This window comes from Ambystoma mexicanum, chromosome 4p (assembly GCF_040938575.1).
Source record: "Ambystoma mexicanum isolate Mex_15411 chromosome 4p, UKY_AmexF1_1, whole genome shotgun sequence".
Lineage (NCBI taxonomy): Eukaryota > Metazoa > Chordata > Amphibia > Caudata > Ambystomatidae > Ambystoma > Ambystoma mexicanum.
In genome coordinates, this window is record NC_090927.1 from 1,074,226,887 (window position 1) to 1,074,246,984 (window position 20,098).

A 20,098-nucleotide genomic window follows, 5' to 3' on the forward strand; every position below is an offset into this window, starting at 1 on the left:
CTGGTTTTTGCTTATTATTTCGATGGTTCAGAAATCCATAACCTTTCTGAATGTGTGGCGCAGTCACAGTGTGAAATCTCCAGCAACTTGTCTAAAGCCTCAGAGGAGGGGTAGTGGTTTCGCCAAAAAATCTTTCACACAGACGCGACACTTGAGACTCATAATACTACAAAAAGGTGCACAAGGCCTGGGAGGTTGACCTCAACAAAACTACCCAATTACAGTACCTAGTTAGGATATAGGCATGTTGCAAAATGTATTTTGTTTATTCATCCCAAAGATTTGGTTAAAAAAAGATCAGTAGGACAATACATGTGATAGATTATTACTTAAACGAATATTTAGATATTTCTTTTAAAAACATAGCCTTTCATATAAAACGCACAACGCATAATGGAAATAGAGTACACCTTTAAACTTGAAGTGACCATCAATGTTCACCAGTCTTTATTACACAGAGAGCCACTTTTTCATGGGTATATATGTATGTTTATTAAAAATTAACAGCCTTTTATATACAAGCTGTGGCAGGTGTTAAAAAGGTATTTTTATGGAACACCAACATCTTCCAAATGTTCAGCCACTGTGCATCCCTCTATATTATACACCATAGATTAATGTTACACAAAACATATTACATTTTTATTATGTGAGAAATAGGTGATGGGCATTGTGTTTATTTCAATACAGGAACTATCTTTACAGAAATACATACATCATAAGGCACATAGACAAATAACGGTACATGGTGAAAACACACTTGTATTTATTTTTATTTGCGGTCAGGCATCTTTGACTTTTTAAGCTAATGTTTAACCATCTATATTACACACCATGGATTACTTTTATGCAAAATATGTTACGTATTTTAATATGTGAGGGTTAATAGGTGCGGATCATTTTGTTTATTTACATGACAACCATCTCTACAGAAAAGTATATGTTTAAGGTACATCGACAAATCAGAATACATTGTGACAACATCTTTTTAAAATGTTGCATTTGCTTTCTGACTTCTTTTAAACCTTAATCGACAGTCAGTGATGTTCCTTCTTCATTGCACACAAGTACAGTAATGTCCACTACAAAGGGAGCCAACTGGACAGGTTAAATGGGCTTTTACTCTTGATCGGCGCTATGATGTCAGGATCATTTTGCAAGGGGGGCATTTGTGGAAAGAATGGTGAGGTGTTGAGGCTTGAGGGGCTATCTGATCGGCATGTTGATATCCATGGATTTAAAGAGTCCAGTTTTAGTTCTTCCAAGCGTTTGTTGTTGTTGGCATTACCTACCACTGTGACGGGTACATTCAGTTCTGCGGCCCCTCTCTTGAACAAATCGTAACCTCATGATGTCTTTTGTTTTGAAAAGATGCAACTCTGTGTATTGCCCCGTACTAATTCAAGAAGGTTGGAGCTGTGTACAGTCTGTCCCCGGTACAGACACTTCCCTTTATCAGTCCATGAAATCGCATCTTTGGCACCTCTCAACATGGACATCAGCAGATCTGTATTCTTCTTGTAGCAAGGGTTAATGTTGACCAGCACATCTTAACCCTGTGCATCAACATGTGTAACCAAGACCATTGGCAAGGGTAGTAACTGGGCAGCTTCAGGCTCAGGATTTAAGAGTCAAATTACTTCGCTCATGTTCACCTTGGTATTAAGTAGTCCAGATATTTCTGTATAAAGTGCCATCATTTCATGTTCTGACATGACTGCGCGGTTTAGGACCATGGTCATCTCGGAATCCAGATCCTTCATCATCGTTTTACGAATGTCGCGGTCTTCTGGGGTTGAACGACAGAGATTATTCAGCTGGTGTTTGCGGTCCAGGTAGTTCTTCTACATGTGCTCCATCACTGGTTCTTAAAAGGTCTGTGATTAGTATAATATCTATGCCCAAAAGGCTACCTATAATCCCCCCCCCAACTCTTTTACCAATTTCTTTTTAGATTTAAGAGTGGTTCTTTTGTTACTGAGCTTCTTGGTCACATAGCTTTTCCTTTGAAAGTCTGCAACTGTTTGGGGGGATAACCACACATTTCCTTTAAGGACATTGAGGGAGATCTCTGCAGTGGCATTCACCAAGCCATCGGATGCTGAGCAGAGGAGAGCTTTCTCTGCTATGCAGAAGGGGTGGCTAGAAGGTGTAAAAACAGCAAGCTTTTTTCATAAACGTACCAACATGTTAGGAAAGGGCAAGCGTTACTCAAGAATGATGGGTTTGTGCATGGATCCATAGTTTTGTTATAACCACCCCTCGGCTTCTTAAAGATGTAGCTTACAGGGATGAGGCTAAACCCAGTACACAGCCCATAATCTTCTGGAGTGATGTCTTTTAAATCAACTAAAAGATAACCAGATGACATGTTGGTGGCATCCTCAAAGGATTATACCATTCTATATAGAATTGGTGTTTGGAGTGGCACATCTTCTTACCCAATGCATTTGTCAGTAATTTAGCTTTAAATATCATAGACCTTGAGCAATGTCCCTTCTGAAATAAGTTTTGTGACACTTAGAATAGACTTTGTCCTCATTAAAAGTAGCAGGAATCCCCTCCACACATTTGAAGAGAGGGTCCCTGGAATGCCCCTCCTGATCCCTATGAACATGATAGTCAAGATCGCAAGATGCAACTCACTGTTTGGATAGCCCCCAGGAAGGCCATTGACATCCACATGTGCAAACAGATATTCTCTCGGATTGCATTAAAAGAGCACCCCCTGCTCCTACCACACCTGTTGGAGAACTAACTACCCACGTAATACCTGCGCTGCCTACACTGGCCCTAGCAGATCCAAGCCCTCCATCCCACACTCTCTGGGATCAGCACGTAAGTTACCCTCCAGGGGCTAGACACCATCTCCTCGCCACCTCTTGGAGCACTTACACAAGCTCCTCCTCGAGTCATGGCCCTATTATCAGCAGCAAACAGCACCCCAAAGACCTGTGCTCACCTGTAGGAACATAACTCATCCAAACAATAGAAAAACCTGCTAATTCCAGTCCATAAGTCCACACACACTACTTCCCACCCTCCATCCTGCCCTATTTTCTTAACGAAACCCACGCAATACATCCCAGCCCCTACAGCCTTTAAAAACTCCAATCAGCACTCGAGAACAACAGTGCCCTCCCTGCACTGCCATCCTGCTCCCAGCACAACCTGAAAAACCCACCTTAGAGCCAGAACCTCTATTAAAAAAAAAACTCACATCTCATACCTTACAGAGGCCAAGTACCTACCTATAAGCCCACTCAGAAGACCTTTCTACAGGCCACCACGGCACATAAGGTAGCCACTGCACCTCTTCAACTACATACATAGACCCTGTCTAGTCCATCGGGCCATCAACACCAGAGTAAAACAAGAAACCATCATCCATCATAGAGACTCTATGTTAAGACCTACGCTACCAACCCAGCCCCACCCAAGTACATGAAAACACACGCCTCTCAGACCTCCAAAGATACAAATAACCAACCCACAACTGCCCCAAGCCTCACCTTCTCTATGTAGCCCTCATCAATGCTAGATCATTCCCCGCACATTCCCTGGAAATACATTACCTCATCACCTCTCAGAAATTAGACCACTTGGCCATCTCGGAAACCTGGCTCCATCCTGCCTCGGGCCCTGCACTCTCCCAGGCTCTTCCAGAGGGATTCACCAGACTCCGGCATGATAGAATCGAATCCAGAGGTGGTGGCATCGCCCTTATCTACAAAGACTCCCTGCAAATTCGACCTAACCATTCCCCAATGGTGAGAAACTGTGTACTTCTATCACTTAAACTCATATCCTCCCCATCGAATGCTATCATCATACACATTATATACAGACAACCTGGTCCTCCCTTGTCCTTCAAAGAAACACGTATCCACACAATCGGAACCAAAATTAAACCCACAACCATTCATACTCTTAGGAGAGCTCAACCTAGTTCTCCTCGACCCTCATGAAACAACTGCGCCAACATTTGCACTTCTAACACCCCCTGCCCCTGGTCAGACCACCACGTCATGTGCTTCTCACTCACATTATTGAAACAATCACCATTCAATAACAAGAGTCTACCACTAACTCAAGCTCAAAGCTCTAAAAACATTACCAAAGAAACCATCTCTCCCCTCCTTACCCCCTTGCCTTGGATCATGCTATCTCTTCGGACCCAGAATTCCCTGCCAACCTCTACTCCACAACCCTAACCAGCGCAGTAAACATGGTAGCCTCTCTCCTTCCAAGAAAAGAGAAACCCATAAGCCGTATCAACGCCTGGTTCTCCTCTGACCTATCAGCCCTATGCTCTAAAAAGAGACTACCGGAAAGTGCCCGGAAGAAAAATCCCACCACCCTCACCAAATCCACCTTTATAAGCCTAGCCAACGAATACAAGCAAGCCATCATTGAGGCAAAAGCCTCAGCCTTCACCTTAAGGATATCCAATGCCAATTCCAACTCAAAAGACATCTTCAAAATTCTCAGAGAACTAGAGACACCCTTCCCCCCGCCTAGTACCATCATCAAGGACGAAACTTGGTGCAGCAGTACCCAGAACACCATGCGCATCAAAATAACTTCCCTTCAGCATAAAATTGCCAAGACACGGGCAGCAGCTACCTTAAAAGTTCGTATCACACCAGTCCAACCTTTAATTTCAGAAGTGTAACTGAATCTGAAACAGCTAAAATCCTCAAAAGTCTTAAACCGTCAAGGTGCAAAAGGGACGTATGTCCAGCCACGATCATCAAAGAATGCTCTGAAATTATAGTCCCATTTATAATCAGATTTATCAACGCATCCTTTGCTTCCAACCTAGTCCCAAATAGTCTAAAAGAATCCTGGCTACTCTCACTGCTAAAGAAACCCTAATTTGACCCACTCACACCCAACAACTATCGTCCGATTACCACAGTACCGTTTCTCCTCAGGATCTTAGATAGGGCAGCATACATATGATATGATATGGCATTTACAACTCGCCTATACACAAGTGTTTCAAGGTGCGACGAGGCAAGGGAGGGGACACAGAGGGAAGACCGACAGCGATCCTACTAGGCCAGGTGACATTGAGATCGTGCAGGGGAAAGGGGAAAGGGCAGTGCAGTACATAGGATATCAGTAAAATAAATAAAGACAATAAATAAAAGTGCAGCCAGCTGGTGGCAAGTGCAGGGGTAAGAGCGGACTAAAGGGGTCAAGTGCTGGTAGGGGCTGAAGGGATACAGAAACAGTCCCAAGTGCAACAGTTGCCGTGGGGCAGTGCAGGTGTGTAACTGGTGGGGAGGGGACCTGTGCCCGAGATCAGAGGGTAGCCAGGTAACCAGTCCCAATTCAGGTTCAGCCAGGAGATCAGCAGGGGAGAGGAAGAGAGAAAGCAGAAGCAAAGAGAACGGTCTTGTGGTGCTTCCGGAACTGGAGATGGTTCTCCTCAAGTTTCAGAGAGGCAGGGAGGCTGTTCCAGAGGGAGGCCCCAGCAGAAGAAAGAGATCTACCATCAACTCACTGCTTGGAGAAGCAACTGACCCTGAGGGAGTTGGAGGCGGATGAGCGAAGAGCTCGAGGAGGAAGATATTTAAGAAGAGAGAGTTGAAGGTATTGAGGTCCCAGGCCCCAGAAGGCCTTGTGGACTATGCAGAGGGTTTTGAACTTAATCCTCGCCGCCACTGGGAGCCAGTGAAGAGATTTCAGTCCTTGAGAGATCCGATCCCTGTGCTTGATGCCAAGGACAAGTCTTGCAGTTCTGTTTTGGATGAGTTGCAGAGGGCGGAGAGTAGAGGCAGGCAGATTTAAAAAGAGGCTGTTGCAGTAGTCCAGCCTAGAGAGAACCAGAGCTCTGGAGACAGTGAGCTTCTGGGAGAAGGAGAGGAAAGATAGAGTACCTCTGACGAGGTGCAGCTGGTAGTGTGACTTCTTAGAGACTTCAGAGATGTGAGGAGAGAAGGAAAGTGTGGAGGTAAAGATGACCCCAAGGTTTTTAGCTTCTCAGTTGGAAGAAGGAAGAGGGCCAAGAGAGGCCGGCCAGAGAGTGACGGGAAAGGAGGGAGTGGGTGTGCCGATGAGGAGAATATCAGTCTTACTGGCAGGGAGCTGGAAAATGAGTTGGGTGACATCCGCATAGCACTGAAAGTTGGGGCAGAGAGCGGCAATGCGATGGGTAAGAAGTGCCAGGTATTGGTTGAACAACCTGGGGAACACCACAGGTAGAGATATATATAGAGGAGAGGAAGGACCCAAGTTGGAACTGTGAGGGTTGATCAGAGAGGAAGGAGGTCAGCCAAGCCAGGGCCTGATCGGTGATACCCAGATTGTCGCAGAGACGGTTGAGCAGGATGGCATGGTTGACCATGTCAAAGGCAGAAGAGAGATCAAGTAAGATGAGGACGCAGGGGGTGTTAGAATCAAGGTTGGAGAGCAGGTCTTCACGGATGTTCAGGAGAGCAGTTTCCATGCTTCTGGCAGCTCTGAAGCCAGACTGATGGTCCTGGAGGCAGCCAACAGATTCAGTGTGAAAATTAAGCTGGGAGATGGCCAGCTTTTCCAGGAGTTTGGCCAGGAAAGGAGTGATGGACTTTGGTCGATTGTTAGCTGGACAGGAAGGGTAAGCAGAGGGTTTCTTAAGAAGAGGGTGCACAAGAGAGTGCTTCAGGGGGAGGGGAAGACTCCAGTGGCGAAGGGGTGGTTGCAGAAATCAGCCAGAGCAGGAGCAAGGGAATCAATGTGGTCCTTAATGGTTTTGGAGGAACAGGGGTGAACCTGTTTTAACGAGACTTTCATAGATAGGACCTGTCTAGAAACCTCCTCAGAGGAAAATAGGGGAAAGGCAGAGAAGGAGGGAGGAGAGATGGCAGCAGAAGGGTCAAAGGAAGAGCATGGAGTAGAGGGAGTAGAGGGAGGAGGGGGAGAGGAAGAGAGAGAGGACAGGATGTCCTGAGTTTTGGAGATGAAATGAGAAGCCAGAGCTGTGCAAAGGGCCTTGGAGGGGGCAGGAGAGGTAGAAACTGCAGCAGGATTGGCTATTCCTTGCAGATTTTAAAGACTTTGGCTGAGTTGTTAGATGCCGCGGAGACGCAGGCTTGGATCTGGGCTCTCTTCTTGGTGCGGACAGAGCCTTTGGAGCAGGCGACAGGCCAGTTTGTCAGAGGATGTACAGGAAGAATGCCATTTCCTCTCGGCCTCCCTGCACTTGTGTTTAAGGGTGACAAGGTCTGAGTCATACCAAGAGTTGCACTTGGCTTTGGTTTTCAAGCGGATCCTCATGACGGGGGCAAGAACATAAAGAGTATCAGATATAGCAGAGTGGATCATGGAAAGAGCTGTGTCAGGATGTGACTCAGCCATAGGAGGAGGAGGGGTGAGGAGGTGGCGATGAAAGCCTCAACTGACACACGCTTCATGGAACGGATGACCGAGAAGGTAGGTGGCATTGCTGGAGTTGGCTTGGCATACGGGGTAGAGAGAGTGAGATGGTAGGAAAGGAGAAAGTGATCACTCCAGGAGAGAGGAGTGGTCAGAGGGATTGAAAGGGGAAGGTCTGAAGAGATCAGAACATCCAGAGTGTGCCCTGCAGTGTGAGTGTGGAGAGGAGGGGAGAATAGAGAGAGAGAGAGTCACGGAGGTCGCGAAAGATTCCAGTGGAAGGACAGGAAGCATCCATGTGGATGTTGAAGTCTCCAAGACGGAGGAGTTGAGTGGTTGAGACCAGGAGGGAAGAGGAGAGGTCCGCCCACCCAGAGAGGAAGGAGGAGATCTGACCAGGTGGCCGATAGATGGTTGCCAGTATCTAGTCAGTATCTAGATATATATAGAGGAGAAACAGTCCCAAGTGCAACGGTTGCCGGGGGGCAGTGCAGGTGTGTAACTGGCGGGGAGGGGACCTGGGCACGAGATCAGAAGGTAGTCGTGTAACCAGTCCCAATTCAGGTTGAGCCAGGAGATCAGCAGGGGAGAGGAAATTGATGAGGTGCGGGAAGCGTCTATCAAAGAGGAGAAGGTTGGCTTGAGGCCCTTGGACCAAGACGGTACCATTCAAGTAAACATTAATGATAACCCTAGAGGAGTGGAAGGAGGATAGGAGGACATCCCACCAGGTGTCCCCTTTATTGGGAGAGGAAGAGAATGGCGAAAGCACAGAGACCATATGTAGAGTCCATAGGTCAGGTGAGGGAAAGACAAAGAGGATGTTAGTGAAAGTTTGCCTGGAGAGGCACTAGTATAGGTGTCAGCAATAGGGAGGCCTGCGTTGGAGCTCTAGATGTCCTTTTTACACTTCTTTCTGCCAGATTTGGTGAGGAGAGCAGGATAGTCGGTAGAGAAGCAGTTAGAAAAGATAGGAGAGACAGAGAGAACCATAGAATAGGTGAGGAGGAGGGGAGAGGAAAGGGGTAAGGGAGAACACTAGGGAAGGACACAAGGCAGGGTGCAAGTAGACGAGACAGAGGGGGACCAGACAAGTAGACAATTTGACATGACGACAGACACTTAGGTAGTGGTAGAAAGGTTCACCAGATGAGTGCTTTGCTAGGAGTTTGTCGCTACTTTCACAATGCAATTTAAAACAGGAGAAAAAACTCACCTAAGTTTGAGAGTCCTGATCAGTGGGGGAAAAAAGGCCTAGGTTTCACGATGCAATGTTTAAATACTTTCACAATGCAATTTAAACAGGAGATAAATACACACTTAATTTTGAGAAACTGCTATATGGGCAGGTATTTCAGGGTAGAGTGTGGATCTATACCTAACCCCGGCCACTCCTACCTTCCATAGTCGCTGCCGGATTACGGATGGCCACTGGCATCTCCTGCTGACACCTGCAGACACTAACTGGAGCTGCCTCAGTAGGAGCCGCCCTTTGCCTAGGGGCCCTTAGCCGCAAGGGCGGCTGAGCAGACGGCTGCCCTGGGAGGGTCCGTTAAGTGAAGCAACGGCCAATAGGGGGAGGGGAGGGTTGGCTGGGAGTTTGTAGGAGGGAGGCACTGGAAGAGGAAGGGAATGTAGACAACGAGAGGGAGACACACTGCCAGAGGGCCAACAAGTAAAGCAAAAATGCAGGCAGATTGTCTGGGGCACAGAGAGGATCCCCGGCAGTACCTACCTAGTCCGCAGGGCAAATGGAAGTGGCGGACAGCGGGGAAACACAGGCACTAGGCCAACAACAGTACACACACGCACAACCAATCAGGGGAGCGGGAGAGGCTGGGAGGTGGGAGGCACTGGAAGAGGAAGGGAACGGGGAAAACGAGAGGGAGACACACACCAGAGGTAAAACAAAAATGCAGGCAGATCGTGTGGGGCACAGAGAGGATCCCTGGCAGCACCTACCTAGTCCACAGGGCAAATGGAAGGGCATACATACAAATTCAAGCCTATCTTGAAGCCAACCACATCTCCGGAATGTGCCAATCGGGCTTCCGAACAGGCCATGGCTCAGAATCTGCCCTCCTAGACTTAAAAATGAAACTTCACTCCATTAAAGACAAAGGCAAACCAGCTCTTATCCTCCTCTTGGACCGATCGGCTGCCTTTGATCTGGTCGACCATAACACCCTATTCCACCATCTTACCACAGTGGCCAACTTCTCCCTGGAAGCCACTTTGTGGATAAACTCTGATAGCGCACCCCCTATACCAATATCCTGTGGGGGTCCCGCAAGGGCCATGTGTCTCCTTTCCATTATACAATATCTTCACCAAACGCCTGTTCAACCTCCTAGACTCTATGGGTGTCTCCTACACTAACTACGCTGACAACATCCAAATCCTCCTCCCCTTATCTGGATCCTAACTGACGACACACTCACCATCAACAAAATCTATGCAACTTTCCAAACCTGGATGGCAGCCAACTACTTATGTCTGAACAACGACAAGACAGATTCTGCTAGTGGGCTCGCCCTCTCTGCTCAAAAGGCTCAGTGGTGAATTCACCTCCTTCCTCATAGATGGTCTACAGATATCAATATCCACCTCAGTAAAAACACTAAGGGAACATCTATACACCACCCTTTCCTTCACCAAGCAAGTGAATGCAATCACCTCCTCGGCAGCTTAAACAACAAAGCTCATCAACGCAGCCAGACACCTGCTCTCCCCAGCAAGCAGCCTAACCATCGCCAGAGTAATCATCGGAGCAAGATTAGACTATTGTAATGTCCTCCCGCTGGAACTTCTAAACACAATTTGGACAAACTACACATCCAAAATAATGCTCTACGAGCAGCCCTGAACATCTCCAAAAGATACCATATCTGAGCAACCAGGAAAATAGTTCCCTGGCTACCTATTCGGGAAAGGATCATATTAGAAACTCTTTCCATCACACACACAAATGCCTCTCTAACACTGCTCTCCAAAATCTAAGCAAGAAGATTGAAAGATCCACGTCTATCAGACCAGTTTGAACAACCCATGCAAACCGCCTTATGGTGCCCAAGATCAAAAGGACGAGGAGCGGGGACCAGCTTCCCATCAGTCGCAGCTTAACATTGGAATTACCTACCGCCTGAACTAAGAGCAGAAATGTCCTACTGGCCCTTCCAAAAAGCTCTAGAAACTTGGCTATTTGCCTAAACAGGGCCCCCTTGCACTTGTCCTCAATTACAAACTCAGTACACCTTATGATTTTCAATGGAACCGGTTACAACAGCGCCCTGATGCCCTTGGGTGCTTTACAAATGTAAAAAATAAATAAACCATTCAAATCTTATCCAGTCAACGTCTTTATGGATACAGGTGCCACGCACTGATCATGGATCCAAATGCCTCAACGGATCAGATTGACTGATAACGGAAATCCATTGTGCTGATGTCATTGGTGACACCACGACATAGCAACGTTAGTTATGAAGCAAACTTGCACACATGCACAAAGTTACACGGACACACACGAAGAACATGGTTACACAGTTCTGTAGATAGAGGACAGATACATATACATACCGTCGAAAGCCTTAATTATTTTTCTCATTAGCCATACACAGAACGCATGGCAAAGAAAAGATGCAGCGCAAGCTTGCAGACGTCTATTGCAACTAACCCTATGGAATTACAGGGTCATATAAGGAGCTTGGAGGAGCCACATACTACTAACCTATAAGAAACATAGCACGGTATAGATATGTAGAAATCATAGTATAGCTGTAGTGAGGTTACAGGAGGCCACAGGCCTCGGGATCAGAGGCGAATGAAAAGTAGAATTAGGCTGCACAAAGCAGTAGGCCAGGCCTTGCATCCAAGGTCAGCGATGAGCAGAACATTCCTGGGCCTCTGGGACTAGGAGCAACCTGCAAAATATTAGCATAAATCCTCACAAATTGCAGACTAGAGAGCTCAATTTCACTGTCCTCAACCACGTGGAGCGGCAGAGCCAGACAGTGGTCATTCACCCGCAGTGGGAAGACGAGCAGTTCCCAGTGAAAGAGATGCAAAGTGAAACATGGATTCTTCAACAACGTTGCAACTGTGTGGGCACTCTCAAAGGCAATGTAACTGACTGTTATATTGGGAACACACAGTCTTTCTCATCACCTTGAGAAGGTACACAGAGCGCTGAGAACAGAGCTGGGTCCCAGGTCTGGGGAGTTCAGCTCCAGACAATCGGGGAACACAAATTCAGGGGTGGATGGCAGAGGGCAAGGGCCAATGGTAATCCTGTGACCCTGCAACAATGTAATAGATCATTTTTGGGGAAAGATCAGGCAAGCCACCTGACATGCGGGGGCTAATAGAATAATCTCTATAGGTGCCGTCTATAGGCACGACCACCCCAACTGCCCAATCCTGTACTCTCATAGGTTTTTGGGGAAGAGCCCCATGTTGTGACACATTAATTGAACAAAAGTGCCCGGCACCGACTCAGGATCTGTGATATCGGGAGATTCTCAATGTCCTGTTTGATCCCTGTCTGTTTGTGTAATAAACAACAGTTCTAACTTGCCCTTGGCTGAGTCCCCTGTCTGTGTTCTGGGGGAGGGTTTGTTGGGCCCTGGGAGCTTGAATGGTAAGCTCATAGTGTGAACCCCAGTCCCTCTGGTATACCTAGCCAACACATTTTACAAGTGGCTTCTTCCACATTAGTTCCCTTTACGTCTTTTGCCAACCCAAATATATCCAAACAATGTTGGTCTGTTAGGTATACCTAATGCAGATCAGTATTCACTTAGTAAGCCCCAGAGGGAAATTGAATTGAAACATCCTTGCACCTTTGCTAAGCATTAATCACCTGTGACCTAGGTGAAATAAATGTAAGAAGCATGGGCCCTATTAGCAGGCAGCTCCAGGTACAATAGATTCCAGAGAGACTGGGCGCTTCGAGACTGACGAGGTCAATGTTTGGGACAGGTTGGTGATTCAGAAGAGAAACAGAGGAACCAAAGATTGGAGAGGTAAAGAGAAGAGTGGAGGAGGTGGGAGAGTAAAAGAGACAAGAGGGGAGAAGGAGCTTCAGGAGGAGAGTATCAGGAGGAGGATCTCAGGAGGTGGTAGGAAAGAAACCTCATGAGGAGGCTGGGACGTAGGAAGAATCCAGCCCTAGTGAGCAACTTGATGGAACACAAAGGAACCACAAGACATGTTTGCCCAGGGCAGGTGTCATGGATTAGGGAGGAGACCCTGATCAGGGTTGGTTTTAACCCATGGTTGGAGGAGCAATGCATATTTGATGCTACGTTTAGGAGGGCAGGGACCAGAACAGGAGTAGAGAGGTGGTCTTGAGGGCAGAGCGCAACAGAGATCAGGACTCAAGTTGGAGGTTGGCGATGAGGTCTGTGTAAAGTCCTCTGTGGAAACTGGCGCCAGCAAACTCATTTGGCTATGTCCACCAACATTGCAAAGCTCCAGCAACGTCTGGAGTAGGGCTTTCTTCATTGTATTTCCTGTGTGTAGCTTTGTGAATGAGAAAGCAAGATGGTTTGATGAGGCAGATATTCTTGGAAGGTAATGGCTTGCTGCCCAGTAACAATAGTCTGTCTGAATACATAACAGATCTATGGATCCACATGATCCCCCATCATTCACCTTGGCTCTTGATCACAGTGGTACTGGAGTTCCGTGGATGCGCTTTGCAACAAGAACCAGGGCGCCAGTACATGCCATGAGAAATGCTGACACAAGAACAAGATAAAATGCAAGAGGGTTACCGAATGGACATGATGGACATTTTCAACTAATTGAACTAATTGACAAGTTATTTCCCGTTTACAAAAGTGTAAAATAAGGCTGACATGTCCCTGAAGATGCTCATTAGGCCTGTAATTCATTGGATACACAAAAAATAGGCCTATGTCTCTGTGAAATAAAAACGTCCGTTATATATATATATATATATATATATATATATATATATATATATATATATATATATATATATATATATATATATATATATATATATATATATACCAACGTGTTTGTGAAAAGGTTTTTACAGTAATTATGAAAATATGAAAAATTGAATATGAAAAAACAAATGAAATGAAACAGATATATGTAAAAGACGAGTGAAATATCACGCAGGTCCTTCCAAACGTCTGGGTCATTTAACCTAAACACATTTCTCTGCAATTGATTTGTACTCCACTGCACAAGTGTTTTTTTTTTCTGGCATCAGGACCAAATTATATCTCAAGAAAAATAGATATAGAATACATCCCAGCGGTGTCCACACAATCACTAGTAAAACTCACACAAAATAAGGAACATTGTGTGCATTACTGGCAGACCACCTTTCATTATATTCTGTATGTGCAGTACATGTAGTGGGATTTGTCAAGCTCTGAAGATGCCCCAAATAGATATTTATTTAAGAAGGAGGAGCTTACAGTAACTGTGAAGATTTGTGATGTTGTAGTGCAAATACTTTTTAGCTAATAGTCCTTAATTGTCTTCTTTAGATTTTACACTGTCTGGATTGCTCCTCTGTATATTTTAAACTAGTTTCAAATGTCCCACCCCACTGGTTGCGGTCAAGCTGGGAAGATAACTAAATTTCACAGAGCTAGCTCGCCCTGATTGTCTGAATCTTGCTGTGCCAGGAAGGGAGGGAGTGAGTGAGTGAGTGAGTGAAGGAGCACAGCAGACATACATCAGATGTTATGGTATACATTGTGACTCAATTTCACATGATAGTCATGGCAGGACAGAGTCAGAAGCACCTAAATGAACAATCAGAGGGCCTCATTCCAAGTAGGGAGGCCTGGTAAGAAAAGTGCCGGTATTTGTGTATACCAGCACTTTGACCAGACCGCCCGACTACGGGTTTGCCGGTGGGGCACCTGGGTTACCTCCAGCTAAAAGCTGGAGGATAGCCAAGTGCCCTACCGGCAATAAAAGCCATCATTGTGGCAGTAATGACGGCAAATCCCCTCATGAAGTCCTCTGGGACTCCATTAATGGGGATGAACACCGTCCTGCCGGCACTCTTAATCGGGCAGCAAAGCTGCTGGACCGAGTTCCGGTAAAGGTAAGTACCAAATGCTGGCATCCTGGCCGATCTACCTCCAGGGTCAGAATGTGGCCCAGAATCTGGTCCTAGAACACCATATTTTCAGGATAATCACTGATTTTACATTTAACTCTCATTAAATTTGTCACAGTAAAATGTATATAACGCATACTGGATTTGGTTCTTGAGGACCTGACATGGAGGCAGACCACTACTTAGAAAAGAGATCAAATAGTTGTCCCGTTTCTATATGTGATGGAATGCGTGCAGCTCAAGCGCAGGCTAGACTCTGTGATACGACATGGTTGCGCATGCTGTGAAAGGTGTCAGTCTGTGTGCGAGAGCTGGCAGTCAATGTTGCATTTGAAAAAAGTCTTTTCAATAAAATATATATATGTTTGTATTTTTTCTTTTTAGGATGAGGAAGCAAAGCTTGAAAAAAAGAAACACTTTGGTGACACAAAGAATTTTTGTCCTGTGGCTTTGAAAGATAAATTTGTCCTCTGGCCAGGGAGCTCAGAATATGCAGCAAAGTATCGGGAAAAAGTTTACTATTTTTCAAGTGCGGAAGCAAAAGACAAGTTTTTACAAAATCCCGAGGAGTATGTTGCTTTGAAGGAACCGCTGAAAGTAAGGCTAGTCTTAACTGTTCTGTAATTAATCCAGTATGTTTTATTTGGGACAAAATGAAAAGTGATTGTTTAACATACATTCAAATGTGTGCAAATGTACTAGTATGGAGGACGTTTCCCCTTCGTGTTTGAAATTAGCAGTGGCCTATATAGTAGTGGTGTACCGAAATTCGGCTTTGAGGCAGTATTCAGCTGAATTCTGGCTGTAAATGAGATAATGAGGCATCGGCCGAATACTTAATTTTCACTCTAAGTCAAATAGTTACAAAATACAGTAGGTACTGCTTTAACAGCAGTGCCTGGAATCATTCAGGCATGTCATATTTATCCTTAGAAGGATCATTAAACAAATGTTTCTGTCACTTATTCGATTGAGCACAGGCAGTCCCAGCCCCTCATGTGCTGGACAGACTTTAATCTGGTGGCTTGCTGGGGAGATGAGAGCAGAAGCAAAACTCTCAATATTTTTTAAAAACATGTTTATATTGGCATTTTCTTTGTGAACAACAAAGATCCCTCTTTTGCGCCCCTTCCTCCCCCTCGCTGATGTAGGCATGCACCCTGTAATAAGCATGTGATTCCCAATAGACCAGAATAATAGACACACGCCACTAGGGAATGAGACTCAGACATGAATTGCAAAGAAGAACAAAACTTTATCTAAAATAAAGCAAGCAAAGAACTCTGCTGCCCAAGAACGTTCTGTCAAACAATACTCGGGCGGCACAATAAAAGGACACAGAGCTCAGTGATGACGTAGCATATACAGCACAAAATCTAGCAGCGGATTGGGGGGAAGACGATGGAATAGTTGATACTATTAAGGGATGCATGATGCTAATTGGTTGTTCCCAGTCGCTTCCTGGCACACATAGGTCAGCTGGGTTCATCGCTGCGGTGTGAAGGTCAGGGCAAAAGTAATGCAGTCCTCTCTATCTAAGCTAAGTGTTAGGGAGAATTCTCAGAAATGTGCTAATTCCCTCCAACTTAGAGACCCCCATCAACTTTGCTGGATTTTGAGGACTTTCTTTTTTTTAACCTGGAGAGAGTGAGACCCTTTTTCCCACTCATGTATTTTAATATGATTTCTGGACTTTGTGTTTCTTTTGGTTGTGGAGTCTGACAAACTCCATAGGCATCATCTTTTACATTGTGTCACACAGCAACTTCAGTGCAGTGGCACAGGGAAGTCGTTCAGGTTTAACTACTGTTTCCCAGACAGTAAAGTGAAATTGACTGTACTTACATTTGTAACTTTCTAGACCCAGCACACACTATCTTACAATAGGGTGCTGGAGGGGTTACCTAGTATCCCCTTTGTCTAGCTTCTCATGTAACATTTTTTATGTTACCCTTTCCTCACTGAATGGCTGGTGGCAGTGGTTTAGTTTTAACTACTGTGGTGTGCATTTACTGCGGGCTGCGTTCACAGCTGCAGTAAAGCACCCAAGGTGCCATTTTTGTCAAAATGACCTCGGTCTTCTTTTTTCTCCATTTCTTTGTGTAAAGGTCTTTCTTGAGATTTACTGTGCGTGCCAAACAAGGTTTGGTCCCATTGTTCGCTTTGCCTTTGGCGAGATTCACGAGTGAGGTCTGCCTCTGGCTCCAGGGTGTCTGGGGGAGGCAGGAAGTGAGGGAGGTGCCCGAAACTCCCTGTGCTTAGTCTCCTATGAGACGCAAATGCACTCTGTAGTGATTGTCCGGCTGACTGCCCGGCAAGGACAGCCACCCTGCAGGTTGACTGACAGCTAGGCTGGAATGAATGGGAGAGAACTGAATAAAAGGCAAGGCTTTTGGCTTGGAAGGCAGAGTCGACCACTGGATGAAGGAACCGAAGAAGAACTTGAAGAGGACGCCTGCTGCAACTCCTGGACTGTTGGTTTGCCCGGTGAAGCCCTGCCGCTGTGCTGAAACTCCAAATTCGTATCGACAGAGAAGCCCCTGCAAGAACGACTTCTCCCCTTGAATTGGTGGGACCAATCAACTCCACAGTAAGCCACCTGGACATCCTTCTCGGAGCTGGTTGAATTTCCATAGAGTTGCTGCTGGAAACCGTAGAGCCAGGGAGAGGAACACCAGATTGTGTGCGTTGCTTTTAACCTGGCCTAGAGCTCCGGGAAGATCCTCCGGACTCCCAGGAAGCAGGACTGACTGAGCCTGAGCCCCCTCAACAGAGTGTGGGACCCCAGAAGCAAGAAAAGTCCATCTTGACAGCCAGGAACTGCAGTGTTGCTATTTGCAGTAGTCGCGAGGAGCTGAAACACCAAAGTGCCACTTGTTGGAAAGATTGCCAGTTGTGAGCGGTGACCATCCCATTGCAGTGCAGGTGCCCCCAGAAATCCTCCCTCTTGTCCCCACAACTGAGGCTCAGGAACAGTGAGATCTGCAGAGCTGCACAGGAAAAGAAGTCATATGCTGCACTTTTTCTTCAACACAAAGGTACTGTAAAGTCTGAGAGAACTTACCTCTCATTGTAGAATTGCTTGCATCTTCTACCATGCACAAGTCTAATCAGCTTGTGGCCCTACATTTGATTCTTCTTTTCTTCAAAGACTTCTAAAACATTGTGCAAAGACTTTTCTACTTACCAGAAGTGCTTCATCTTATATAAGACGTTTGCCCATTGACTTTGACCTAGCCTATTATACTGAATTACTCTGCCTAGGGGATCCAAAAGTATTTGCCTGCTTAAGAATATTTGTGGTCTATTGTTCTAAAAAAAAAAAAAACCTTTCCTTTTACTAACTTTAGCAGTATTCTAAATACAAACAGTAAGATATTAATGTCTCCAGCACCCTAGCTATTGAAGTCACCTGAGGGCGTAGGTTGTATCTGTGGGCCATCCCAAAAGGGTCTTCACTGATTTAGAAACTAAGAGTGTGTGTTTTGAAGTGTATTTGAGCGTTACTATTATATTGCTCCCTTCTGAAGAAGGCTTACTCTAACTGACTGATAAATTAATAATTGTTTATTCAAGAAACCTTGTGTGTAAGTGTTTATTTGAATACTTGTCACTGTGAATCTCTGTGTAACTCCCCTACAGCACACATTGACCCCTCTTGAGATAAGCCTGGCTGTTCAACATGCTACCAAAACTGTGTAGTACAGCCTTATATCAAAGGTTGGGTTTCCTATACCTGCAGTTGGAGTTGTGTGTAGTGCACCCAAAGGGTACTGCATACAAACCTTGCCTAACACCTAGCAATAAAAACTAACAATTATAAGAATAATGGCTATCATTCACATTCTTTCATAGAAGTAGGTATCAAGAGAAGATGGGTTAATATTCTGGCATTCCGACCTCTCTGCTTGAGGTCCTCTTTGATTCCATTATCCCAGCACCCAGGTGCCTGCCCCAGATGGTCCATCTGCCCTCCCCCTTTCTTAGAACTCTCATGATATAGGTAGACATGTGTTTCTTTTTGGGAGAATATACTGCTGGCTGGGATTAGGCCTGTGGTGGGTGTTCCGGAATGGTCAATGTTCGGGGGTCCGATGGTAATCAGCATGAAAGTGGGTGAGGGGTCGAGGACTGGTGAGACTTGGCCTGTTGGGTGGGGGGTGGAAGGACATGGGTAGTTTAATGAAGATGTATGGGTACTTGGGTTAGAGGCTGGCTATGATCACACGTTCTGCAGTGAGCGTAATCTGGGGAAGTGGTGCGGGACAGTTGCAACAGTAAATGATTGGACTTCTGTGGGAACAAGCTTTGCGCGGATCAGGCAAGGGAGCAGGCAATGCAGGGAGGTGGTGGGGGCTTGGGCTCTCTGTGCTTTGCTGTGTGAGGCGCTGGGGATGGAGAGAGCTGGATTTTGCAGCAGGATTATTTCTGGGCCTAGTAAAAAGATGGCATCTATTCTAACACAAAATGGCGCCTAACGCCGGGCTGTGCATTAGGTATTACAGGTACATTTCTAGGTTACATCATGTGATTAGGTACCATGAGGGTGGGGGCCACTCCCCCCTTAACATACGCAGAGATTAGACACGGTTGGAATGGTGAGAGGGGTGGGATTTTACCACCTTATCCCCAACATTCCCCCCTTTCTTTACACCTAAAGTAAAGAATACCCTCCCACAGTGTGCCTACGAACTTCAGCATTTTTTACTGCTTTATCCCAAGCGTGGGTACCTTTTATGGGCATTCAGGCCCTATGCACTCTTCTCAGACTCTCCCCACGCTGTGCATATTCCTCAGGAGGGCATGTCATATAAATACATCCCCCATCCCCGTCCAGGTCCATCCACACTTCCTTATGATTTTCAAGATCTTGAGGTTGCTTAATAGTAGTGTGATGAAGGTAGTGTTGTATATTGCCACCATTTTGTATTTGGGCTCACTGCTTTCGCCGGTCTGTACCTGGGCCTCTTTAGTGTCATGGGGCAGTTTGTTATTTGTATTTTTACTGCTGATTGTCACCATCATCATCGCACTGTTCGGCACTGCCTTTATGCAGTACCAAAGGCCTAACTGGCACACATAGAAAATCAGCAAGAAGAACACAATGATGGGCGCCAAAATCTTCATTATTGTTCCAAGCCATGAAGGTACCCATCTGAAGGCCATGCTGAACCAATCTTCTCCTTGTATACCTCCTTCATTCTTCATCTTCATGCCCAGTTCATGTACAGCTGCAATCACGTGTGATAAAGTCCCATTTTCTGCATCTGAAGAAGGCACGAACGTGCAACATGAACTCCCGATTTTCTTGCAAACACCACCTTACCTAGCGGTTAGAAAGTCTAGCACTTAACGATTCTGCATCGACTTGAGTCGGAGTACCGGAAGTTCCACTTTGATGATGCTGAACCCTTCTTCAGTGTCGTTTGCCAACTGGATCAGCTCCCAGCACTATCTGGAGCCATTTGGCATTCGTTCTTGTCTGGATACTGGGGATGAGTGATGCACAGAAGTTTGTATTAGTCCGGTATTTGTCCCAGAAGATCAGAAGAGTCTAGAGATATGTAGTTGGAGGCGTGCTTCTTTCGGGAGATTTGCTGATGTTGATCATGGTCGGAA

General features: G+C 45.9%; 1 protein-coding gene across 3 annotated transcripts in view; it reads left to right on the forward strand.

The window, feature by feature from the left end:
* Positions 1-20,098, forward strand: part of AK9 (adenylate kinase 9) — a 1,784,103-nt gene that overhangs the window by 935,828 nt on the left and 828,177 nt on the right. For all 3 annotated transcript variants that reach the window (XM_069606660.1, XM_069606662.1, XM_069606661.1), the window contains one exon: positions 14,864-15,076. In XM_069606660.1, coding sequence (XP_069462761.1) covers positions 14,864-15,076 — 213 coding nt within the window. The remainder of the gene's footprint in view (positions 1-14,863; positions 15,077-20,098) is intronic.